The 27,928-nt window shown below is 41.6% G+C and overlaps 1 protein-coding gene across 1 annotated transcript in view; it reads left to right on the top strand.

Moving 5' to 3' along the window:
* Positions 1-27,627, top strand: part of OLFML2B (olfactomedin like 2B) — a 483,693-nt gene extending 456,066 nt beyond the window's left edge. The window contains exon 8 of the mRNA XM_073592846.1: positions 22,487-27,627. Within this exon, the coding sequence (XP_073448947.1) occupies positions 22,487-23,088 (602 nt within the window). The 3' untranslated portion in view covers positions 23,089-27,627. The remainder of the gene's footprint in view (positions 1-22,486) is intronic.
* The last annotated feature ends 301 nt before the right edge of the window (positions 27,628-27,928 follow it).

Raw genomic sequence — 27,928 nt, 5'->3', positions numbered from 1 at the left:
TGGGATAATGGTGTATCCCCCTTTAGGAATGGTGTATAGAAATTTTTGATTTGGAGATATCTAAATATCTCAGAGTTTGGTAGATCATATTTTTCTCTAAGCGATGGGAATGAAAGGAATGATTTAGATGCTATGAAGTCATTTAGTGTCTGAATGCCTGATGTTGTCCAAGCTTTAAAAGAATTTGGGTAGATCCATGCCGGATAAAAGGCCGGATTTCTGATAAAAGAAAGGAGAGGATTGTGTGGAGATTGTAACTGATATTTGGTTTTTAGTTTATCCCAGAGAGATAAGAAGTGTTAAGTTATGGGATTATGAATTTTAAAGCGGTCTTTAGGATCAAGCCATAATAAATTTGATATTAATAGAGGGTCATTTTCTGAAGCCTCTATAAATACCCATAATGGGATTTCCTGTTTTGCATGGTATTTGGACAGACTGGCCAAATGTGCTGCTCTGTAGTAGTTAGTAAAATTAGGGTATCCTAGGCCTCCTTTATTTTTGGGAAGATGTAGTGTGTGTATAGGTATACGTGGTTTAGAAGAGCCCCATATAAACGAAGTTGCTCTTTTTTGTACTATTCTCAAAAAATAGGAAGGAATTGGAATAGGGAGGACTCTGAATAGATAAAGCAATTTGGGTAGAATAGTCATTTTGATTGCATTAATCTTCCCTATCCAGGATAAAGGAAGTTGCGACCATTGTTTTATTAGATTTGTGATCTGTCTTAATACAGGAGGATAATTGGTTGAAAATAAGTCAGAATGAGATGCTGTTAAATTAATTCCAAGATATGGGATTGATTTTTCTGCCCATGTGAATGGGAGTGCAGCCCTAGTCGGGATCAATTCCATGTTTGTGAGTGAAATATTAAGCACTAGGCATTTCTTAGGATTAATCATAAGGCCGGATAGGGCTGCAAATCCATCAAGAGCTGGTATTAAGTTAGGACCAGAGACCTGTGTGATGATAGAAAAAGTAATATATCGTCTGCAAATATACATAATTTGTGTGTAATACCTCCTACTTCAATGCCAGTTATAGTTTGGTTTGTTCTGATGTATTGGGCCATGGGTTCGAGTATAAGGGCAAATAATAAGGGAGATAATGGGCAACCCTGTCGGGTACCTCTTTCGATATTAAAGGCTTCAGATTTGTATCCAGCATATTTTAGATAGGCTTTGGGTTTATTATATAATGCTTTGATCCATGTTAAAAAGTGGGGTCCAAAACCCCATTTTTGTAATGAATATTGCATATATTGCCAGGATACTGTGTCAAATGCCCTCTTAATATCGAGAGATAGAAAACATAAAGGGATTTTCCGTTTTTTAGCAATATGTGCCAATAACACTGCCCTGCGTATATTATCACCTGCCTGTCTATTTGGCATGAAGCCTACTTGATCTCTATGTATTAATTTTCCTATAATGCTATTGAGGCGTTTTGCTATTATATTTGCTAATAATTTAATATCGAGGTTTAACAGAGAGATAGGCCGATAATTCACACAGGAAGTATCATCAGAAAGGGGTTTTGGGATCATACAAACAATTGCCATTAGTGTTTCTTGCCGAAAAGAATGTCCATCTAGAAGTTTGTTAAAAGTTTCAGTGAGAATGGGAGAGAGTATTTCTGAGAATGTTTTATAGTATAAAGCCGAGTAGCCGTCTGGGCCTGGTCTTTTGTTAAGTTTTAGGTCTTTTATGGCGTTAGCAACTTCATCTATAGTTATAGGCTCATCCAAACTGCTTTTTTGATTCTGAGATAACTCAGGTAAGGTTATTTTTGAGAAGAAGGATTCAGCCTCTGTAGGATTAAATTCATTGTTTGTCTTGTATAAAGTTGCGAGATGTGAGTGAAATTTATGGACTATTTTAACTGGATTACAAGTGTAAACATTTTTTGATAATTTCAAACGTATTGGTTTGAAAGATTTGTTAGTTGAATTTAATGCCCGAGCCAAATATGTACCTGGTTTGTTTGTATTCATGTAGAAATTGTGTTGGGAGCGTTTGAGGGATTTATCAACTGACTCAGTGAGAAATAGATCGTATTCCAATCTAGATTTTTCCAGATGAGATTTTGTACTCTGAGATGGATTATCTTGAAATGATATGTAGGCTGCATTAAAATTGAGTTCTAGTTTTTTTGCTAGATTTTTGCGTTCCCGTTTAAATAGTGCCATTTGTCTTTGTATTGTACCACGCAAGACAGGCTTATGAGCTTCCCACAGTGTTATTGGGGAGATGTCTGTTGTATTATTAATTGATATGTATTCCTTTAAAGCTTGTTCAATGGCCATCTGATGTAGTGGGTGTTTGAGCATTATGTCCGGTAAGTACCACGTTGGGTCATGCGCTTTTGGTATGGCTGAGGCTATAGTAGTGTATACTGCATTATGGTCAGACCACGGAATCGGAATTATATCTGATGCAATAATTTCTGGTATCATTCCTATTGTTAGAAAAATATGATCTATTCTGGTGAAGGTTTGATGAGGGTGCGAGAAATAAGTGAATTTCTTTTTCATTGGGTTACTTTCTCTCCACGAATCTACCAGATTGTATTTGGAAAGAAGTTGAGAAAAAGGTAATCTAGAGGTTATTTTGGATGGTGTAAAAGGTGATTTATCTAGAAATGGGTGGAGGACCTGGTTCGAATCCCCACACATTATCACTGTTCCTATTTTGTGTGTATTAATCACTTGTAATATATGTGAGAGGAATGGTGTAGGTTGTTTTCAATCTTAGTTTATTTTCAAAAGTAAGAACACAAAGAATATAACAGAAAAATACCATTCTTTACAGTTTGGCAACACATATAGTATACATAGAATAGTGAGGTGTACTTTACCCATGTATAAACAGGAGTGATCATTTTAACATACAGCTTTCGGTGAACTACTGGTATATCATATTGTATATTGAAATCTTTATTCTAAGAGAGGAATAATATACGGGTGGGGGCCAACATATAATGAACCTTGTAGTTTCGCGGGTTGGTGTTATCTGAGGGTTCCCTCTCAACGAATTAGACTGCTGTAGAAGTCTTTTATTCACCTATTATAGATAATCAAGTCATTTAGCTAGTCCAAAGATATGATCTTTAACTATATATGTGAGTGGTCGGTTCAGTACTTAACAAAGAGGAGACAGAAAAAGTCAGAAATAAGAACGTGAGTAGAAGTGTGGGATGGTACCTGAGGCACCAGGCACTCCAGCATGGCTAATCGGCGGGTAAGGGTGGGGTATCTCTGACCCAAAGGGAAAACTCATCAGAATAGCGAAACATGGACCATGAGGTCCAGGTGGCGGTAAACTGCTCCTCCTTTCCCACTTCCTCCGCCAACAGGCGCTCCAGATCTCTTATCTGGTCCACTTCAACCACCCATTCTCCCAAGGAAGGCACATCTGTCGTTTTCCAATGTCGGGGGATCACTGTCCTAACTGCTGCCAGAAAGTGGCGCAGTACATCTTTTTTAATCGACTTGAGGGGGCCTGGGAGTATAGATAATAGGGCTATCTCTGGTGTGGGTTTGATTGATGTCGCCATCAGCCTGCTGTAAAGATCAAAGACCTTTTGCCATAGTTTCCAGATTGGAGGGCAAGCCCACCAGATGTGAAGCATTGTCCCGCTAGAGGACAGGCATCTCCAACACACGTCTGTCAAAGAGGGGTTAAACTTTTTAATATCTACTGGGCATCTGTACCACCTCGTTAATAATTTAAACCCTTTTTCTTGGTTCTTGGTTGCCAGGGAAATCCTATGCGTTAGGATAAAGCTTTTTTGCCAATCAGTGGGGGAGATGGAGTGTTGCAGCTCCGCTTCCCATTTCTGTGTATATGTTGGAAGGTCAGGGGCATATTCGTTCAGTAGTAGGGAATACAACAGTGATACTACATGTATTGGTGGGTCTGGTTGTAAAAGCAGTTCGTCAAAGTCTGATGGGTCGGCCAGTATCTCTGAGATGGATGAGAAAGTGCGTATGTATGACGTTATTTGACCCCTTTGTAACCACATTGTTGAGGTCCCTAATTCCGTCCGAGAGGGTATGTCCGTTCTCAAGGATGGGTCAGCGCGTAAGACCTGTGCTAAACGTCTATGGCTATCTCTACTCCAGGGTCCAAATCTTAACTTGTTCGCTGCTGGGGGGAAAGCCGGAGTCCCGAAGAGAGGGGTCATTGGGCCCTGGATTTTAGACAATTTACTCGCTGAGATCATGCGGTCCCAAATCTGGAGAGTTTGGCGAGTAAGAGCAGTGGAGAATAAGCCGTCTCCACGCCCAGCCATAGGGGTCCATGGCAGGGCGCAAAGATCAGCCTCATTAAGATATTTCTCTAGTTGAACCCAAAGTTTGGAGGAAGAGTGGTGGAACCAATCCACTATACGCACGAGTACCGCTGCCTTATGGTATATAGAGGCATCTGGGACCCCCGCACCCCCCCTGACTTTCGGGAGAATCATTGTGTCATGTTTTATCCTGGGGCGACGTCCCTGCCATATAAATTTAGAGAAGATCTGACGGAGCCTTTTGAAGAACGAGGTGGGGATATAGATAGGAATGGTCTGGAAAAGGTATAAGAATCGAGGGAGAACATCCATCTTCAAGACATTCACCCTACCCAGCCAGGAGAGCTGTTTAGAGGCATATGTGGTCAGATCCGCTTGAGTTCTGGTAAGTAAAGGGGTGAAGTTGCTGGAGAATAGTTGGGATGAGACTGTTGGAATATGGATTCCTAGATAGCGGATAGATGTGGAGCTTGTCTTAAAAGGGAAGGAAGTCGTAAGCTGTTGTAGAACCGCTGTTGGGAGTGAAATGTTGAGGATTTCTGACTTATTTAGATTAACTTTAAAATTACTAACCTCTCCATACCTCTGAAACTCCTGCATAATGGAGGGTAGAGAAATTTGTGGTTGGGTTACAAATATGAGTAGATCATCAGCAAATAGGGCAATTTTAGTGTGTAGTGGGCCTACTCTAACGCCATGTATGGCCGGATTGTTTCTAAGGGCAATGGCTAGGTGTTCCATGACAATTACATAAAGAATGGGGGACAAGGGGCACCCCTGCCGCGTTCCGTTGTGTATAGTAAACTTAGGGGATAGGGAGCCGTTTAGTCTAATCCTAGCGGAAGGAGATGTGTAGAGGGACATTATTCTGGAGATCATGTTTTGGCCTAGACCTAGTTGTTGTAATGATAAGCGGAGAAATTGCCAGTCGACACGGTCGAAGGCTTTTTCCGCATCGACTGTGAGAAGGCACAATGGGATATTGTGGGCCCGAGCATAATCAGCAATGAGGAGTGTTTTTAGGGTGTTGTCACGCGCCTCCCTTCCACTCACAAAGCCAACCTGATCTAGGTGTATTAAACGGGGTAACAATGGTTGCAACCTATTAGCTAAAATTTTTGCGTACACCTTTAGATCTACTCCTATTAGCGAAATAGGTCGGTAATTAGCGCAAACATTCAGGTCTTTGTCTGGTTTGGGGATGAGGGTAATATGTGCCTCTAAGGTTTGTGGTGGGAACACTGATCGTTCAGAGATGGAGTTAAATACTTTTGTCAAGAAGGGAGTAAGAAGGGTAGCAAATTGTTTATAGAATTTCGAAGTAAAGCCATCAGGACCCGGGCTTTTACCAGATGGGGTAGAAGTAATGGCGCGGGCAACCTCGTCTTCCGAAATCGGGGCCTCAAGGTCCTCTATCGTCTCGCCATCTAGAGTGGGTAATGCAGTTTGCTCGATGTATAAGGCTTGTGTTTCCGCTGTAGTGAGGGGAGGATCAGTGGAGCTCGCTGCAGGTATATTATATAGGGATTGATAAAAGTCCCGGAACACCTGTCCCATCTCGGAAGGTGATGAGACAGTTTTCCCAGAGCTGTCCCGTATATGAGGTATAAAGGAGTTAGGTTGTTTGGTGTGGAGGGTGCGAGCCAGGGATCTACCACATTTATCTCTAAATTTATATTGATGAAAAGCTAGTTTGTTCGCAAACGTGCGGGCTGATGCCTCATATAACTCTCTAAGCTGGGTGCGAGCAGAAGAAACCTCCGTAAGCAGTTCAACCGTCGGGGAGCGTTTATGAGTAGTTTCTAGTGTCCTTAGCTTATGTACTGCCGTAACTATCGCAGTTGAACGTTCTTTTTTCATGCGAGCACCCATCTGAATAAACCTACCCCGTAATACCGCCTTCAATGCTTCCCATTTCATGGGTGGTGAGGTGTCATCAGATGTGTGATCTGTGAAAAAGTTTGATATCGTCTCTGCTATCTGTGTTTCAAACCCTGGTTCAGTCAAGAGAGAGTCATTTAACCTCCATGTCCATTCTTTTATTGGTGTAGAGGGGATTGTAAGCGTCAGGAATATGGGTGAGTGGTCGGACCAAACCATAGGGTCTATTTCACAATTGGGGGACCAATCTAAGCAGCCGTGCTCGACTAAAAAATAATCTATACGACTGTATGATTGGTGGATGTTGGAGAAGTGTGTGTAGTTTCGTGAGTCCGGGTACAGTATTCACCATACGTCTATGAGATGCATATTGTAGATGGTACGTTTTAGGGCCCGTATTTTTGGAAAGGATATAGACGAACGGGATGTCGATGAATCCAAAAGTGGATCCAGGGGAGTATTGAAGTCCCCTCCGAGTATGAGCTTGCCCTCCGTGAAACCCGCCAAAATCTTTAGGTATTGCAAGGCTGATGGGACTTGGTGTGTGTTAGGCAAGTATACGTTGGCAATTGTAAATTTAGTCCCCCATAATAAAATTTTTACAAAGACATACCTGCCTTGGGGGTCCGTCACCTGATCAAGCAGCTCAATAGGGAGTGTTTTATGAAACGCAATAGATACTCCTTTAGATTTTTGTGTCGGGTTGGTACTGTGTATCCATCTATTGAAATATCTATTGGAGCAGGAAGGAGTGGAGTCAGAATGGAAGTGGGTCTCCTGCAGCAAGAGTATGCTGACCTGTCTTTTGTGCATCTGATATAGAATTTGCCCACGTTTCGACGCTATGTTAAGTCCGTTTACATTATACGAACAAAGTTTCAGGTGTGGGCGCAAAGTCACCGTGTGAGCCATGCTGGAGTGCCAAAAGCTGTAAAAGGGAGAAAGTATTAAGATATGGAGGAAAGGTATAGGGAGCAGGAAAGAAAAAGAAAGAAGAGATGAAGAAAAAGATAAACAGACAAAGGAGGGGAAGAGAGGGAGGGGAGGAAGAAAAATGAAAGGAGCGTGAGGATAATGGAAGAAATACGATATAAATGAAAAGACACCTAAAAAGATGTGTCTGGAAAACTAATGTGTCCGCGAACGCAGAACACTGCGTGAAAATTCACGTTTTAGGCACAAACCGTGCCTGTCCTATTGTGGGGGAAAAGTCGAGATGAATGGGTCTGAGCCGTGTTCCCGACAGCATATCAGGCATGCAAGTAGTATGTGTGGCACACTTGATATTTAAAACGAGTGTGGGGCATAAGGCAGCTTAACCACAACAAATGATAACAATCAACCAAGTGTGTGCATTGGATTTAAATAAGTAACCCTGAGGTATATATAAAACTATTGCATTGTCTCATGTATATAAAGAAAGTTATTGCGCCAAGACAATTGGGTGGGTATATGGAGGGCAGGGAGAGTGGGGGATCCCTCCATGGGGGCAATCCTCTGCTCCATGTGTAACGTCCTTTAAACCCTATATTCTCTGTAGCAGAGACCGAGTAAAACCGGGTACCAAACCCCCCTCCGAGGAAGGTATCCCCCCACTCCCGCTACACCTCCCCCACTGCATATATCATCATGGGAAGGTGAGAGGAATCAATCTGAGACAATGCAAAACATCTTTAGAAAAACGTCAGATAAAAAGGAAAAAAGAAAAACACAAAAACATAGCATTGGTAGACATTCGCATTACCTGACGCTCTTCATAATGAGAGGCATAAGATTGACTCCAATCTATGTTCTCACCCGAACCCCAGCCAAATTGTAAATTGGCAAAGAGCAGGGAAAGAACCAGTGGAGACAAAACAAGCCATCAGTCTCTAATTAACTGTTGAGTTAATCTTCTGGGGAAGTAGGTCTTCTTATCCCTGGGCCAGAGGAAACTGATCTGGACCTAGGACGTCTGCGGCGCTGTGGAAGTGGACCAAGTCCCACCTGGCCTGATCTATCCTCTGGAGGGTCTAACCAGTTCAAAACTTCCACTGGATCTTGTTCGATAAAGAGGAAAAAGTCGGGCAGTTGGTCTGGATCAGAGAGCGTAAACCTGTTGCCGCCCCGTGTCACCTTGATGCTGAAGGGGTGACCCCATGTATAGGTAGCTCCAGCTTGCCGTATAAGGTCAAGTAGAGGGCGCACCACTCTACGCATATACAGCGTATTGCGAGATAAGTCAGGGTATAGGTGAATAGGGGCACCAAAGAAGTCAACAGGACCCAAGTTCCATGCCTTTCGCATGATCTCTTCTTTTAAAGTGTAATAGTGGACCCGACATAGAACATCGCGGGGGCGACCATCTCGGGCCCCCCCTGGTCCTCCTACTCTGTGAACACGATCCAGTTCAATTGGTGATGTTGCCTCTCTTCCCAGTGCTTTATTGAGGATAGTTATGACAGTGGGTTTCAATTCTGCTCCAGATGTTGCCTCCGGTATGCCTTGCAGTCTAATGTTATTTCTGCGACTGCGATTTTCGCTGTCTTCTATGCGGAGTTGCTGGTGACGTATGCGCCTAAGATGTGTCGCGGATGAGGATTCAAGGGCTGTTATACGTGCCTCGTGGTCATCCTGAGCCGTGGTTAAGACCGATACTGCTTCCTCGTTAGCTGTGACTTGTTGCCTCAGGGCGTTCAGCTCCACGTGGAGGGAATCTTCCATTTTGCTTGCCCAGGATTCGAAATCCATTCTGAAGGCAGAGAGGAGGGCAGCAGCTTCCGATCTAATGGGTTCTCCTGATAGGGGATGCGTAGCAGACTGGGATTCCCCGGTGCCTGTGTCGGACGATGAGACTGACCTTGTGGAGGAGGCTGAGGGCTCTCCCGTAGAATTCTGAAGTCTCTCATTATTGTCCTCTGCCGTGTGAGCTGCTGCTGAGGCGGGAGGCTTGGTCTTCCCCGGGTTGCGGCCGGGTGCCATCTTGTCTTTGGGAGTTCGGGGATCAATCGGCGTAGTTCTAAGTAGATACCTCTGTATGGTGCCTTGTTGGGGGTCGGTAAGCTCCGTGGAGTGTGAGCTAGCTGCCGCCATGTATTATGTGGGTGTGCTATGCTATGTAAATAGCCTGTAGCTGTCGGGATAGCACGGGACTCAGGGGTGCGGGTCTTCAGCCATCCATAGTTAGTCTCTCTCCATCAAAACCTATCTTCCACGGAGATGAGGGGGACCGGGGAGGGCGACCAGGCCTGCGGGAGCAGCGGTGTCACCCTATTAACATGGGCGCAAGGCTGGGACACCGTATGGGTTCAAGGGGGAGAGCACCGTCCAGCCAGGGCACAGTTTCTGATAGTGCGGGCCCGTCTTGTAAGCTAGGCCGCAAGATGGTAAGATGGCGGCCGTCACTGGAAGTCTCTAGTGTTACCGGGGTCAGCGATGGGTCTGAGCTGGCTATAAACTTGTCAGATATGCCCAGGGGGGGCCACTTTAAGTGAGGGTGAATTATATGACCCCCTTACCTCCGGTCGTGGCGCCAAGATGCGGTGATGCTGGGGGCCTCACAGGCCTCGGGCCTGCCGCAAGCATCCAGTGCCTGCTTTCTCTGCCTTGTCTGGTGTCCCCTCCGCTCCGGATACAGCCCTCCCGGCCCCAGGGCCCCCGATCGCCCTCCGCGGCACCCGAGACCGGGGATTCTGTGTGTCTCGTAGGCCGCAAGATGGCGGCCGGCGTCTGTGGAGTGAGGCCGGCCGCGGCCCGAAAACAAGCAATCCGTCAGCCAATCTACTTAAATATTCTCAGGGAAGGACTCCTCCAGTGCCCAGTGGCTACCAGGTAGGCTTTGGGGCAGCTTTTGATGTCTGTGGAGGCCGGATGGCTGTAGATTGTAGAAGGCCGGCCGCGGCCTGAAAACAAAGTAGTCCGCCGGCTAATCTGCTCCAATGTCCTCAGTAAAAGGCTCTCCTAGTGCCCAGTGGTTATTAGATAGGCTTTGGGGCAGCTTTTGATGTCTGTGGAGGCCGGATGGCTGTAGATTGTAGAAGGCCGGCCGCGGCCTGAAAACAAAGTAGTCCGCCGGCTAATCTGCTCCAATGTCCTCAGTAAAAGGCTCTCCTAGTGCCCAGTGGTTATTAGATAGGCTTTGGGGCAGCTTTTGATGTCTGTGGAGGCCGGATGGCTGTAGATTGTAGAAGGCCGGCCGCGGCCTGAAAACAAAGTAGTCCGCCGGCTAATCTGCTCCAATGTCCTCAGTAAAAGGCTCTCCTAGTGCCCAGTGGTTATTAGATAGGCTTTGGGGCAGTTTTTGATGTTTGTGGATGCCGGATGGCTGTAGATTGTAGAAGGCCGGCCGCGGCTTGAAAACAAAGTAGTCCGCCGGCTAATCTGCTCCAATGTCCTCAGTAAAAGGCTCTCCTAGTGCCCAGTGGTTATTAGATAGGCTTTGGGGCAGTTTTTGATGTTTGTGGATGCCGGATGGCAGTGGATTGCAGAGGGCTAGACAGAGCTCCTCTGCAGTGCGTCCATTCACCTCGCCATTCGGACACGCCCCCCCTGGTGTAGGTTGTTTGTTAGGAGCGTAGTAGGAAATCACCGTGATTGCTGTATCCATTATATAACCCATGAGTATCAGGTATCTACCTTCTGGGTCTTTAATTTCTGATGATAAGGTGAATGGTGTGGATCGGTGAAATGCAATTAGAGTTCCCCTTTGCTTGGTACAGGCAGAAGCCGTGTAAATTTGTTGATAAAAAGGAGAAATATATTTTGGAGTAGAATCTTTGGTGAAGTGTGTTTCTTGGAGGCATACTATGTGAGCCTTCTTGTTATGGAAAGTACGGAAGGCTTTGGTCCTTTTTTGAGGGACATTTATTCCCTGAACATTCAGGGAAAGTATATTCAGTGGTGCCATGGCAACAGATCAAATAGTTTTGACTTACTTTTTGTTCTGCAGAGCTGACTGCGCAGATCAACCTGTGTGGACTGAAGAGATGAATAGATAGAAAAGAAACCAGTGAATTCTGGAGTAAAGAGTAAACAAAAAACATATGAGATTAGATGATACATTGTATAAATTATTTTTTGCAAGTAATCACAATTTACCCGTGAAAGAGAATAAATATCTCTCTCAGGGGAATAAGTGCCTTCGTCACACTCCCACATAATATGGTTGGGAGAATGAGGAGGGCTAATGGGGGTACACGGATCTTCCGCTTACAGGAGAGAAGTGCTATGTCAAAAGACATCAAAATGATGTTTCATTAATTGGAGTGCAGAATATAGTTTTTGTTGAAATTATTTATTCCAGGGTGGTTGTATATGGTTAGTCTTGCCCTAGGCTAAATAATTCAGTTAGAAAGGTACTGTTAATAACTTTGGTATTGATGAAGATAGTTTGAATTATTTTGGGATTTTAACCCTTTTAGAGTAAACAATTACATATTTTATTCATATGTAACTGTTTAGATATGTTAACTCATAAAATTGAGGTTGTATTGCTTCAGATTAGAATAAACAAAAACATAATTCTAGGAACTAGTTAGGTAATAATATATTTGTTTTAAGAAAAGAAAGAAAAAGCTTCCATTACTTCTGGGTTATTGAACATATTTGTCTTAAAAAGTAATAAATCTATTGTTATTACCTGATAATATATAACTGAACAAGAATTTCCTTATTTCACTTATATATTCTAAGGCTATATGAATCAGAAGTAATAAGAAATATAACTGGAATGTAACATGATCCCACACAGTGTGTGACTATCAGAATGCAGTTACATTCAGTTATAAATATAGGTTTTTTATAGAGAACCATCTCTTAGTATAATAAATGAAGAGATATCAGGAATTAGGATGTCAGTCCATTGAATCTTCTTGGTCCATGGATGATGTGGCATAACGGCCTTTTTTGTGAGAATGATGCTTCCCATTTTGTTCTGAAATTTTCTGGGTGCTGCCTGAAGGTGAAGATGATGCCATTCTTCTGCGTGTGGGAGTGTTGCTGCTTGTGGGTTCTGTCAGATTTAATTTTAAAAGGGTTTGTTGTAGTTCATCTGCTGATCTGCTTCTGTAAATTGTACCTTGGTAGTTAAATCTGACTAAAAAGGGGAAGCCCAATTGATACATAATGTTGTGGCGTTGCAGTTCCATTAGTTGGGGTTTCATGGATCGTCTTTTAGTAATAGTAAGTTGGGATAGGTCAGCAAAAATTTGATAATTGTGTCCTTGAAAATTAAGTTCCTTTTTTTCTCTTGCAGCAATTAGTATTTGTTCTTTCGTTCTGTAATAATGAAATTTAGTGATTATATCACGTGGGGGTCCATCTTTCTTTTTGGCTGTGAGGGCTCTGTGTACTCTGTCCAGTTCTAAACGTTCAATAGGGATATCTGGCTTTAGTTCTTGTAATAGAGCAGTAATAGTAGATTGCAGGTCTGTCACAGTTTCAGGTATTCCCCTTATGCGCAAGTTTGAACGTCTGGCTCTATTTTCGTAATCTTCGAGCTTAGTTTGAAGTATTAAATTCTCTTTTTTTAATTGTTCCAATTCTGTTATATTTTCTTGGGTTGTAATTTCAATTTCATCCATTTTTATTTCTAAGGCTGCGGTGCGGTTTCCCAGCTCTCTTATTTCTTTGGTTAGGCTTTTTGTTATTTGGTCTGAGGTTTGTTTTAAAGCCTTATGAAGCATCTTTTCAAATTGTAATAATATTATTGGGGATGCTGAGGAGTCTTGTGGAGAAGTTTGTGAGAGGATTTGTTCTGTATCTGACTCAAATGGAGAGTCTTGCTGTGACATTTTCTGTCTGTGAGAGCGCCCTGATGCTGTATCTTGTGAGGTGACTGGAGCTGCTTCAGCTGCAGTGAGTGCCTGTGAGCTCTTTGTGAGGTGATTTTTATTTCTGCCACGGTTTCCTCCCAGTACCATATTTCCTGCCCAAACTTTCACAGTTTGTTCCCTGGGGCAAAAAGGTTCAAATGGATACCTTTTGAGCCTGCAGGCTCCGCTTTGTCCTTCTCTTCTCTCCTCAGCGGTGTGGAGCTCTAAAAATGCATGTCTGCTCTGCTAGGCTCCGCCTCCTGCCCCCCATTTCACATATTTTCAATCTGGTTTAAGTCTGGGCTCTGACTAAGCCATGCAAGGACATTAACTTTTTTCTCCTTCAATGACTGTGTGGTTGTGCTGTTACACTTGTTGTGTGTAAGATATAATATAATGCATACTTATGGTAATTTGTATGTAATTGGTTAATTTACTGCCATCTTGTGGTTGTTCTGGTTATTGCGCTATCCTTTTCGGCTTATTATCTGTGTCCCCTCCCATCTTCTGTATAGGCCTTATGCAATCTGCTCGCATCCAGGAATACATTACCATGTTTTGACCCGCAGATACCATCTTTCATTCATCTGCCACATCTTGTTGTTTGCTCTACCTGCTGCTTGCAATAAAGACCCACACTGATGAATTGGTGTCTGTTGAGTTCAAGCTATGTGAACTCAAGCCATTCACCAAATGTGGTGTTCTGTCAGATGTGAACAGTCTATACGATCCACTGGGATTTGTGGCTCCCATCACCATAAGGTAAATCCTTATTAACACAGCTATCAGAGACTATTAAAGATTGTGATACTCCACTACCAACAAACACTCAAAGTGGGAGTCCTGGAAACAATCTCTACATGCCTTAGATGGAATTGACATACCACACTGCTACACTTCAGCTTCCGTTGCTGCAAGTCAGAGAATAGAGATTCACATCTTCTCAGATGCATCCCTGAGGCCATAGCAGGTGTTGCCTACCTCAAGGTAAGACACTTTCTCAATCAAGCCCACGTATGGTTTCTGGCAAAGCTAAGTTAGCACCTAAGCCTGAGCACACAATTCCCAGGCTTGAAGTTTGTGGCACTGTGCTAGCCGTAGAAATGTTATACTGCGCAAACTAGACATTCAGATAGATGACATCAAATTCTACACAGACAGCAAAGTTGATTCTTTCTACACAGCAACCGTGTAGAAAGAATCAGAAAATCCTGAACAATGGCATCACGTTCCATCAGAGCTTAATCACGCAGATCACGCCACCAGGCAAATGTCTGCAAGTGTCTTTGCAAATTCTTCTTGGTTAACGGGATCTGAACTCTTGCTGGATCATACACAAGAAACTGCAGCTGAGGTCTTCTAGATCCTGACCACGATCCAGAGATTCGTCCAGAAGTCAAGATTCTTGTTACCAGATCTGAGCAAAGCTTAATTTTGAGTTGTTAACGCTTTGAACATTTCTCCAAGTGGACAAGGCTTGTATGCACTATTGCTAGTCCATATTGCTCACTGCTATCACAATAAATCCAATGATGCTGACTGCCAAGGCTGGCACTTATGCCAAAAACCTATTTCTGCGAAGGATATTGCTGAAAGTGAACTGGTCATAACAGCTGGCAGAACCCGAGGTGGTCAAGAAAATAGCAAACATTGGGCAGTGTTGTTCACCTGCATGAGTGTGCGTGTGGTACACATTGAAGTAATAGAATCCATGGATGCTTCAAGTTTTATCATTGCTCTAAGGCGATTTCTTGCCATCTGAGGGCCAGTGAAGTCATTAAGATCTGACTGCGAAACCAACTTTACTGGAGCCTGCTGAAAGTTACAGCTCAATTCTAAGCCAATCCAGCACTTTTTAGCTGAAAAGGGCTGTACTTGGATTTTTTAGTTACATATAGTTACATAGTAGGTGAGGTTGAAAAAAGACACAAGTCCATCAAGTCCAACCTATGTGTGTGATTATGTGTCAGTATTACATTATATATCCCTGTATGTTGTGGTCATTCAGGTGCTTATCTAATAGTTTCTTGAAGCTATCAATGCTCCCCGCTGAGACCACCGCCTGTGGAAGGGAATTCCACATCCTTGCCGCACTTACAGTAAAGAACTCTCTACGTAGTTTAAGGTTAAACCTCTTTTCTTCTAATTTTAATGAGTGGCCGCGAGTCTTGTTAAACTCTCTTCTGCGAAAAAGTTTTATCCCTATTGTGGGGTCACCAGTATGGTATTTGTATATTGAAATCATATCCCCTCTCAAGCGTCTCTTCTCCAGAGAGAATAAGTTCAGTGCTCGCAACCTTTCCTCATAACTAAGATCCTCCAGACCCTTTATTAGCTTTGTTGCCCTTCTTTGTACTCGCTCCATTTCCAGTACATCCTTCCTGAGGACTGGTGCCCAGAACTGGACAGCATGCTCCAGGTGCGGCCGGACCAGAGTCTTGTAGAGCGGGAGAATTATCGTTTTATCTCTGGAGTTGATCCCCTTTTTAATGCATGCCAATATTCTGTTTGCTTTGTTAGCAGCAGCTTGGCATTGCATGCAATTGCTGAGCCTATCATCTACTAGGACCCCCAGGTCCTTTTCCATCCTAGATTCCCCCAGAGGTTCTCCCCCCAGTGTATAGATTGCATTCATATTCTTGCCACCCAAATGCATTATTTTACATTTTTCTACATTGAACCTCATTTGCCATGTAGTTGCCCACCCCATTAATTTGTTCAGATTTTTTTGCAAGGTTTCCAAATCCTTCGGAGAAGTTATTGCCCTGCTTAGCTTAGTATCGTCTGCAAATACAGAGATTGAACTGTTTATCCCATCCTCCAGGTCGTTTATGAACAAATTAAATAGGATTGGTCCCAGCACAGAACCCTGGGGAACCCCACTACCCACCCCTGACCATTCTGGGTACTCCCCATTTATCACCACCCTCTGAACTCACCCTTGTAGCCAGTTTTCAATCCATGTACTCACCCTATGGTCCATGCCAACGGACCTTATTTTGTACAGTAAACGTTTATGGGGAACTGTGTCAAATACTTTTGCAAAATCCAGATACACCACGTCTACGGGCCTTCCTTTATCTAGATGGCAACTCACCTCCTCATAGAAGGTTAAGAGATTGGTTTGGCAAGAACGATTCTTCATGAATCCATGCTGATTACTGCTAATGATACCGTTCTTATTACTAAAATCTTGTATATAGTCCCTTATCATTCCCTCCAAGAGTTTACATACTATTGATGTTAGGCTAACTGGTCTGTAATTCCCAGGGATGTATTTTGGGCCCTTTTTAAATATTGGTGCTACATTGGCTTTTCTCCAATCAGCTGGTACCATTCCAGTCAGTAAAAATTAGGAACGACGGTCTGGTAATCACTTGACTGAGTTCCCTAAGTACCCTCGGATGCAAGCCATCTGGTCCCGGTGATTTATTAATGTTAAGTTTCTCAAGTCTAATTTTAATTCTGTCCTCTGTTAACCATGGAGGTGCTTCCTGTGTTGTGTCATGAGGATAAACACTGCAGTTTTGGTTACTGAAGCCCCCCGATTCACTCGTGAAGACTGAGTAGAAGAATAAATTCAATACCTTCGCCATCTCCCCATCCTTTGTAACCAGATGTCCTTCCTCATTCTTTATGGGGCCAATATGGTCTGTCCTCCCTTTTTTACTGTTTACATACTTAAAGAATTTCATGGGATTTTTTTTGCTCTCCTCCGCTATGTGTCTTTCATGTTCTATCTTAGCTGTCTTAATTGCACCCTTACATTTCTTGTTGCATTCTTTATAAAGTCTGAATGCTGAGGATGATCCCTCAACCTTGTATTTTTTGAAGGCCTTCTCCTTTGCTTTTATATGCATTTTTACATTGGAGTTAAGCCATCCAGGACTTTTGTTCGCTCTTTTAAATTTATTACCCAATGGGATACATTGGCTAATGCCCTTATTTAATATGCTCTTAAAGCAAACCCATCTCTCCTCCGTATTCTTTGTTCCTAATATTTTATCCCAATTTATGCCTTTTAGCAAGGTTTGTAGTTTAGGGAAGTTGGCTCTTTTGAAATTCAGTGTCTTTGTATTCCCTTTATGTTTCCTATTTGTGTGATTTATACTGAAACTAATTGACCTGTGATCGCTGTTACCTAAATTGCCCCGTATTTCCACATCCGTGATCAGGTCTGCATTGTTGGTAATCAGTAAATCCAGTAATGTTTTATTTCTAGTTGGTGCGTCTACCATCTGACCCATAAAATTGTCCTGCAAGACATTAAGGAACTGGCGAGCCTTAAATGAATGCACGGTTCCCTCCGCCCAGTCTATGTCTGGATAATTAAAATCCCCCATTATGATAACACTTCCCATCCTTGCTGCTAATCTAAATTGTGATAGGAGATCTGTCTCCACTTCCTCCCTCAGGTTAGGGGGCCTATAGCACACTCCCAGTATTATTTTCCCCTTAGCTTCATCCCTTTGGAGCTCTACCCATAAGGATTCCACCTCCTCTCTAGCTCCCTCAGTGATGTTATCTCTCACATTCACTTGTACATTATTCTTGATATATAGGCATACCCCTCCCCCTTTTTTACCCTCTCTATCCTTGCGGTATAGGGTATACCCTTGAATGTTTGCCAGCCAATCATGAGAGCTGTTGAACCAGGTCTCTGAAATTCCCACAAAATCCAAATCCTCCTTGTACAACAGTATCTCTAGTTCACCCATCTTGTCCACCATGCTCCTGGCATTGGTGAACATGCCACATAGTTTAGACCGGTCGCATATTGTCCTTGTATTGTGTTTCGAGATTGCAACTAGGACTTGCTACTATACTCACCTTGTGTTTTTGTGCTTTGGTTAACCTACCACTAATGCCCCCAATACTACCCTCTGGAATATCTTCCGCGCTGGCTATCTCTGCCTCTGGACCCCCCCCCCATCGCCTAGTTTAAAAACCCCTCTAACTTTTTGGCCATCTTCATTCCCAGCAGATCTGCACCCTCCTCATTTAGGTGCAGTCCGTCCCTTCTATAGTACCGGTTACCGACTGAGAAGTCAGCCCACTCCGCCAGGAACCCAAACCCCTCCTCACTACACCAGCTCTTCAGCCACTTGTTTACTTCCCTAATCTCCCTCTGCCTTTCTGGTGTGGCTCGATGTACCGGTAGTATTTCTGAGAATACTACCTTGGAGGTCCTTTTCCTCACTTTAGCTCCTAAATCCCTAAAATCGTTCTTTAGGACACTCCATCTGCCTCTGACTTTGTCATTGGTGCCAACGTGCACCATGACAGCCGGGTCTTCCCCAGCCCCTCCCAGTAATTTGTCCACAAGATCCGTGATGTGCCGAACCCGAGCGCCCGGTAGACAACATACTGTTCAATCCTCCTCATTCTCCCCACCTGGGTGACTTATGGGAGAGAATGATAGGCATTACACATAAGATACTGGGCTCTATGGTAATGGACTTGAACTCCACAAGGCTTACTCATGGGAGTTTAACCACTTTTCTGGCAGAAGTGTCTGTGTTGTGCTCTTGCCTCCTCTCAGAAGAGTGTTCATCTGTACAGCACAGGATCGCTCTTACTGTAGATCGCACTGCACACACACAGCGCCCCCTACCTCCTCCAAGGGCTGCTCACCTCCCGGCAGAAGGAAATGTGGATGGGGGCACTGTGTGTGTGTACAGTGCGATCTACAGTAAGAGCGATCCTGTGCTATATAGATTAACACTCTTCTGACAGGAGGCAAGAACACAACACAGTGCACCTCCTCTCTTTTCTCTCTGCCACTTCTCCTTCCACTGCTAAAGCCTACAGGCTGCCGTCTCCTTGTCCTGGCTCTAAGTGCGAGTGGGGGAAGGAGCTCAGCAGCTGCTGGACAGGCAATGCACATCAATCAAGGAAGGACCAGCTTGGGGGGCAGAACTGAAATCTGGCTGGGCACAACCCACCCCAGCACCCCCCTAAATGCGGCCATGTGTGTCTCTCACCCAGCAGCTGAAAGCAGGTGGCAGGGGGAGAAAGAAACCGGCTTTCAGTTGCTGGAGGGAGAGACACACATGGCATCATTCTGTCATCCTTAATTCTCTGATCCTTCTGCTCTCTGGGCCCCTCTGTGTGCCGGGCCCCCTACAGGAGGACCAGTGGTCCCCCCTATCAGCGAACCTGTCTAGGTGTGAATTCCCATTTACCTATTGTTTATGTCTGGTGACTAATTTGACTAAACTCTTAAGGATACTATATGAAGGGATTAGCCATGAGTCAGCTGTACCTCGTTACCTAAACCATTGTGTGAGATTTTGGGTAATTATTTGGGTCATTGTTAACCACTTAAGGACTGGGCCTATTTTTGCTAGAAAATTACTTAAACCCCCAAACGTAATATATATATTTAATTTTTTCAGACACCCTAGATAATAAAATGGGGTTGTTGCAATACTTTAGGTCACACTGTATTTGCGCGGCGGTCTCACATGCGCAATTTTTTTGGAAAAAATATACTTTTTTTTTAATTAAAAAATATGAAATAAGACATGCCGAGTAAATTGATACCCAACATGTCATGCTTTAAAATTCCCGCTCGTGGAATGGCGACAAACTTTTACCCTTAAAAATCTCCATAGCGACGTTTACATTTTTTTTACAGGTTACCAGTTTGGAGTTACAGAGGAGGTCTAATACTAGAATTATTGCTCTCACTTTAACGTTCACGGCGATACCTCACATGTGTGGTTTGAACTCCATTTTCATATGCGGGCGCAACTTACGTATGCGTTCGCTTCTGCGCGCGAGCTCGGCAGGATGGGGTGCTTTAAATTTTTTTCTTATTTATTTTACTTTTTATTTTTTATTTGCATAAAAAAAATATTGTACTTTATATTTTTTATTCAGCTTTCTGCTGCCACCCCGGTATTCCTCTTCAAACAGCAGCTGAAAGCAGGTGGCAGGGGGAGAAAGAAACCGACTTTCAGTTGCTGGAGCAGGAGACACACATGACATCATTCTGTCATCCTTCATTCTCTGATCCTTCTGCTCTCTGTGCCCCTCTGTGTGCCGGGCCCCCTACAGGAGGACCAGTGGTCCCCCCTATCAGCGAACCTGCCTAGGTGTGAATTCCCATTTACCTATTGTTTCTGTCTGGTGACTAATTTGACTAAACTCTTAAGGATACTCTATGAAGGGATTAGCCATGAGTCAGCTGTATCTCGTTACCTAAACCATTGTGTGAGATTTTGGGTAATTATTTGGGTCATTGTTAACCACTTAAGGACTGGGCCTATTTTTGCTAGAAAATTACTTACAACCCCCAAACATTATATTTTTTTTTTTTCAGACACCCTAGATAATAAAATGGGGCTGTTGCAATACTTTAGGTCACACTGTATTTGCGCAGCGGTCTCACATGCGCAATTTTTTTGGAAAAAATATACTTTTTTTTAATTAAAAAATAAGAAATAAGACATGCCGAGTAAATTGATAACCAACATGTCATGCTTCAAAATTCCCGCTCGTGGAATGGCGACAAACTTTTACCCTTAAAAATCTCCATAGGCGACGTTTACATTTTTTTTACAGGTTACCAGTTTGGAGTTACAGAGGAGGTCTAATACTAGAATTATTGCTCTCACTCTAACGTTCACGGCGATACCTCACGTGTGTGGTTTGAACTCCATTTTCATATGCAGGAGCAAATTACGTATGCGTTCGCTTCTGCGGGCGAGCTCGGCAGGATGGGGTGCTTTAAATTTTTTTCTTATTTATTTTACTTTTTATTTTTTATTTGTATAAAAAAAAATATTGTACTTTATATTTTTATTCAGCTTTCTGCTGCCACCCCGGTATTCCTCTTCAAACAGCCGACGTACAACTGCGGAAGGCAGGCTTAAGTAGCTAATGTGGTGATTGACCTCCTTCTCAAGTGTATAAAAGCCTGTATTCTTGTTCAAATAAACAGTTCTTATTATGGTTCATTCCAAAACTGGATTGCCTAGTTCTTGGGGTAACTATTGCCAGATTCACTGGTCTCGTGTACCTGTTGAATACCAGTATTTCTCTTGGCGGAGATACCCAGTCAGTGTCCATCACATGTTTACTTTTTACATTTGCTTTTGTTTAGCGTTTATAGTGTCAGATTTAACAAAGTGCTTTGTACCAGAAATACAATTATAGTGCCTTTATAAGGGCACATTACAAAATAAAATTTGTCATTTTTTTTAACTCTAAAATTTGTAGTTAAAATTTTAAATAACCCTTATTGTTTTTATTAATTCTTGTATTATCTTTTCTTAGCTTTTTTTAAACACCATTTTAAATTTGCATTCCATGTTGTAGAGCCAAATTAAAAAACTCAAGAGGGGTGCACTTTTTCATCCTCGTCCTTGGTACCAGATGACCTTGTCCCTGCACTGATCAAAACCATACTCTGCTAAGTCAACCATTCCTATGCCAATCTTTGTGTGCTTAGGCAGATTTCACACAGAAAAGGGAAGTTGGACCCAATTATAGTGGTAATACCAGTCCAAAAAATCAGCCCATTTCTTGGTACTACCATGCAGTGCAATTTATATCCTTATAAGAGAGTTTATGGTTAGGATCAGACACTTGCCAGACTGTTCTTCTTGACGCAAGCCCGAGCCGACCACCTAGGAAACAGAAGCTCCATGTGCACAGTGGCTTAGTTGTTAGTGCTTCTGCCTTGCAGCACTGTGGTCCCCGGTATGGACACTATCTGTATGGAGTTTGCTTGTGTAGATTTCCTACATTTACTCTGATTTCCTCCCACATTCCAAACACATGCTGGTATTTTATTAGGCTCCTGTCTCGATTGGCCCTAATATGTGTCTGCGTGTATGTATGCATGTGAGGTAGGGACCTTAGATTGTAAAAACCTTGAGGGCAGGAACTGATGTAAATGCACAGTATATAAAGTGCTGTGTAAATTGTTGACACTAAATAAATACCTGTAATAATAATCTGTATGAATCCTGTTGGCAGTTAAAGTTGAACCCCAGAAACAAAAACTTTCATCCAAATATATTCCTCAATAGGTACAAAGGATATTAGTTAACTTTGTGTCCACCAAATGCCTTTGCAATCCCAGTTGTTACCTTTTAAAAGTAGTAGTGACATCATCACTGCACTGCACATAGCCTACACAGAGTTCCGGAAGGGGCCCGGAAGGTCCATCCACCACAGACTGCCTACAGAAAACTACAGGAGGGGGGATACAAAACCACTTAGCCTACATGAGGAGAGAGAGCAGCAGTGTCTGGTCTTAATAAAGATAGCTCCTGCACGGAGGTGAAATTTCACACTAGATTACTGCACCCCAAGTTTCAAGTGAGAATACACACACTTCTTATATTTAGACAACTTTTCCTTACTTATCCCAGGATTCAGCCTTAATAGAACAACGTTAATCAGGTGTTTTGAAGTATTAGTATGCTGCATAATGTTGCTATTTTTTTTAATGATCATTATATGTGTTTGCAAAACTATTTTCAGTCTTTTTTTGTAATTTTTTACAGGTCGTTGGAGCAACTCCTACAAGCTTCCCTACAGCTGGATTGGCACTGGTCATGTTGTATATAATGGATCTTTCTATTATAACAGGGCTTTTACTCGTAATATCATAAAATATGATCTAAAGCATCGATATGTGGCAGCCTGGGCTATGCTCCATGACGTAGTTTATGAGGAAGCTACCCCTTGGAGGTGGAGAGGTCACTCTGACATAGATTTTGCAATCGATGAGAATGGATTGTGGGTTATCTATCCAGCATTTGATGATGAAGGTTTTCAACAGGAAGTTATTGTTCTCAGCAAGTTAAATTCTGTGGACCTTACCACTCAGAAAGAGACAACATGGAGGACTGGGCTAAGAAAAGACTTCTATGGCAACTGTTTTGTAATCTGTGGGGTGTTGTATGCAGTGGACAACTACAACAAAAAAACTGCCAATATATCTTATGCTTTTGACACACATACAAACACCCAAATTGTTCCAAGACTACTGTTTGAAAATGAATACGCCTATACCACACAAATAGATTACAATCCAAAAGATCGGCTGTTATATGCCTGGGATAATGGACATCAAGTTACTTATAATGTGATATTTGCATACTAAAATCACCGTGAAACTTTGCCATTGGAAAAAAAGGGCATTTCTGAATTTTTTAAATATTATGTCAGAGTTTTTTTTTTTACCTGGCGATCTGAAGACCAAAAATTGTATTTTTCTATATACCTTATATAATTTAGCAGCCAATTTAATAATACGCATTTTCATCTGTAAGGTTGATAGAATCAACTCTAATTACTATACAACAAATATAAAAACATTTTTTTAAATTTAATTAATATTCACACAAATATCTTATTTTATGCAAGACGTACAAACAATATTTTCAATATGAAATATTTCATTTAATATTATTGTATTTTCACTCACAGTTTTATTATTAATAGATGCACAGTTTATAACTTATTTATGGAGGAAATAGGATTTTTCCATTGGTATATGAAACGTTTCTTTATGGCAAGATTGGTTAAATTGGAACTCCAAGCAAAATGTTTTTTTTCTAGTATTGCATAAAGTGGGGAAGGCCTACATCCAGTGTCAAGTTTCATTGCTTTACAGATATAGCAGACAATTTGTATGGGTGTTGTAAATAGCATTCATCCCTCATTTATTACAAACTATAGAAGAGAAAATTGTCATACCTTTTTTTTTTTGCAGGAGTCCCTGTCTACAGCATGTACCTGTGCCACATTCTTTCATGGCACTGGTACATAGATGATATCTTAATGCTATGAGATGGTGAGCGCCCAATATTGATATATTTCATAAAAATATTAAATGTAAATTAGCTACTTAACATTTACTATGATGTGTAGCCAGAGTAAGATCTCTATTAGATATCTGTATTCTGATGAATAATGATTGCATGCCAACTAGTATATTGTACATCTACAGCTGGGAATATCATTTTACATGTGACCAGTGCACATCCAGCCCATTATAGAAATCAATACTGTATAATCAATACTTGCAAATTAGGTGGAATTGTTCCAAAATTTAAGTTTTTTCAGAAGGAAGCCAATGCACCCAGACAAAGAGCGAGAGCCCGTAGATATAGTATAAAGAGACCTAAAAAAGCATTCCAGAGGGCCAAATTAAAATCTAGAGATTCGTTGCTATATAAGAAAGTCCCAACAACTGATACCCAAACTGTCAAACATATTATATGATATACTTGACAACATAATCAAATTAAAAACATCATGAAAAAATACTGGTATATGCTGAGAGCAGACCCTCAGGTAAATGAATTTATTTAACCCAATCCAAAAATAGTATAAAGGAGGGCTACTTAAATAAAGTATAGTAGTAGTAGGTCAGCAGTCACCTAGAAAATACAAACAGAAACCAAAATATAGTAAAAGGGACAAACAAATGTGGCAACTTTAGATATTGCAAATATATTTGGGATAAAATAAAAAACTATTCTTTGTAAATGGAAAACAATGAAATCCATGATGTTTTGTAAATTGCTAAACCAAAGGAGTTGTTTACTAATTATATTGTGAAGGCAGTGCTACTATGTAGGGAAGACAAAACGTAATCTGTAGTATAGGATATATTATCACACCTACGCCATGAAGATTGGTGAATACAAAAAAAATTCAAGTCAAAATTGTAGTTCTACATTGGGTATGCCCCAATCCCAGAGAGGGATACTTACACGGCCATCTGTTACAAGTTGAGGTAAGGTAGATTTATTCACTTCGGGCACATTTTTGGCCTGGGTTGAATTAAACTATCAACTTCACACAATTTCTTTAGATGTAAACAAACAATACTATTAGAGAACTATGCATAATTATGTATTTTAATTGCTGTCAAATTGAATTGACGTCTCTATCCCCATCACAACTTTCTTTCTTTCCCCATGACCATTAACACCATGACAACATTTTAAGGATAATCTAAAATTTCATAGGAGGACATCTGTTCTGTCAAAGGTGGTATTTACTTCATACCCTGTTTGGTATCTTGGACAGGAAGTGAGAGTCAATATCTCAACTTCCCCAGCAGGAAGCAGTAAAAGCCCCACAAGCTTTCTAAAGCTCCCCACGCTATCCAAAACTGGAAAATAATGTTTGTCTGGAGTTTCACTTATAGCTGTGTATTGTTCTACCCCATAGCAAAAACTTAATTTTATTCACAATTATGAAAGGATAAATTAGTCATATTTTGATCTAGGGATTAGAGCCAACTGCATTTAGCCACAAAGGAATTGTTAGCATACAGCTATTTGCTATAGCTGTATGCAGTATTTTGTTTTGCTTTCTCTTTCTGGAGCTTTGGAGAGGGTACAATTGTCTGAACTGAGTTAACTGTGTAAGTATGTAAGTTATAGGCACTGTAAAGTAATGAGTTGCTTATTAAGTGTGGAGATCTGTGGCTTGATTATCAAGGGCACTAGCTTTAAATATCTATCCATAACTTGCAACCCTCTTTTCTTTTAATATTTTGCCATGAACAACACAAATTAGGTAGCAATAATGTGGTCATTCTATTTTCTTCAAAATTATTTTAACTTAGGGACGATCTGCCTATGGCAAGATTTCAGTTTTAGATAATTAATATAATTGTGCAATATAACCTTAATGCAGCATATTGTTTTACCTGGCCCAGTGTACATTCACGTGAAAAGGTGGATTTAAGAACTGATTTGTTCTTGAGCAGTGGAGATGAACCTGCTCATTAAATCATGCTATGTTGATCATGAGTCAGCACATAGCATTTGCTATCAGAATTTCCTTGTTTTTTTGTTTTTTAAGCATTTCCTGGGAGAAACAGAGAGACAGTGTTTGATGCCTATTATGCTAGCAATTTGGCTGACATGTTGACCCTCAAGCATCAATATTTGGAGTTACTGATTTAGAACAAGTATGCAGATAAGGACTTTATTGTTGATTTTTCTTTACAAGTAATACTTTACTCTGACTTTCCTGATATTCATGTTTGTATCAGATCTGTATCGAAGCCAGTAGGTCAGCATAATAGCCAAGTAGCTAGCATTGTTTGTAAGTCGGCAATAGTATTCCATATATTTCTTTCAGGCTGGGTTCACACTATCTTCGCATGTGGCTCACAGCAGGGGTCTGGTGCGTCCACATTTACCATTTCAGGTCTGATTTCAGCCCGAACTTTTGGCTGAATTCGGACCTGAAACAGACCAAAAGACACAAAGGGCTCCTGTGCAAATTTGCACCGGAGCCGCAGTGGAGATATGTTAAGCGGCTCCATAGAGAGCCAGCCAAAATCTCCTGCTATTGCAAATTGGATGCGGAGAACTCGCATCCAATTCACAATAGTGTGAACCCATCCTCAGGCAAGGCTTTATAGGCTTGATTTTAATTAATATTTGCATATCTACCTTCTAGCTGGAGAAGATGTTTTCACTATCAACTAAGTTTTAAAAAATTGTGATACTTGCATTTCTTGCCAAAAGAACACACTTCTGGTAGATTTATGACACGGAATCAGTTCAATGTCAAAGTAATTATCAGCTTTGCACACTTGTTATGAGCGATGTGTGGTAGATTCTTAGCTACCCCTATAATTATGTCAAAATGTGTTTTTACCTAGTAACTGTCTACATATTGACCCTGGTTTACTAAAGAAACAGAGCACGCAAACTTTCAAAGCAAATTTTTCTTAGTGAATGTGGTGAAAGTTCTTTTTGCAAAGCATACAAAATCACGTGTCACCTCTAAAATGTGGCACTTAATATAAAATATACAAACATTTGCAAATAATCAGTAAAGTGCAAAATACAAAATTGCAAAATATAAATAAAGTGTAAATGTCATGCATGACAATGTCCATACATAGACTTAATCAAAGTGTCCATACACAGATCAACTTAGAGTGATGCAATCTCATGAACAATTTCCCCTTGCCAGTGTATAGGTGAGATAAATGACTTGCCCACATATAAAGTGCTGCATACCCCACACTGTAATCACAGAGCCTTACCAGAAACTTTTGACCCTCAAGATAAGTCATAAGTGCTTTTAACGGGTGAACTTATCTTTGGACCAAACTGTAACATAGGATTCCTCCGGACTCACCTCACAATCATAAGGCACTTTAGAAACCAAACCAAATGCTTTACAAAACAGGCTTCTCCCCTTGGCTCCACTCATCATATGTGCATGTAAAGTTAGAAGACAAATGAAGTGCTCCTCATAGTGTAAACCATAAAACAACTTTTATTAAAATGCCCGATCCCCCAGTGGTCGGGTTAAATCAGATTTTAATCTGATCATTAGGGGATCAGCATTTGCACAATGAGCCAGATCTGCCACCTAGTTTTGTCCTCCAACCAGTGCCAATCTTCATTCTGTTCACTTCTATATAAAGTATGGTTGTAGACATGTACCCTGTGCCCCAATGATATCACATATGACAAAACGTGTTGGGCGGAACCAGGTTACACACCACCACATGCGCAAACCAGCCGGCGGCCATTTTTGTTTCTGCCAGAATAAAGCTGGTATTGAGCTATATACAGGCATTTTATACAAGCTTGAGTCATTTTTCTAATTGTGAGTGCATTTGCTTTTTGAATAAAAGTTGTTTTTTATGGGTTTACATGTGGACTGCTTTGTCTTCTATCCTCACATGCATAAATTATGAATTTTTGGCTTCTTTCTTATTGCTGCTTGGTCCGAGGATAATTTCACCTGCTAAAAGCGCTTATGACCACTCTAAATTCGAGGGTCAAAAGTATCTGGTAAGTCTCTGTGATCACAGTGTGATGATATTTACACTTAATATTTTGCAATTTCGTATTTTGCACTTCACTAATTATTTGCATGTTTGTATATGTTGTATTAAGTGCCACACTTTAGAGGTCTCAATTGTCATATATCTTGTATCAGGATATAGTGAA

The sequence above is a fragment of the Aquarana catesbeiana genome, linkage group LG07, assembly GCF_042186555.1.
Source record: "Aquarana catesbeiana isolate 2022-GZ linkage group LG07, ASM4218655v1, whole genome shotgun sequence".
Lineage (NCBI taxonomy): Eukaryota > Metazoa > Chordata > Amphibia > Anura > Ranidae > Aquarana > Aquarana catesbeiana.
This window is presented reverse-complemented; position numbering and strand designations above follow the sequence as displayed.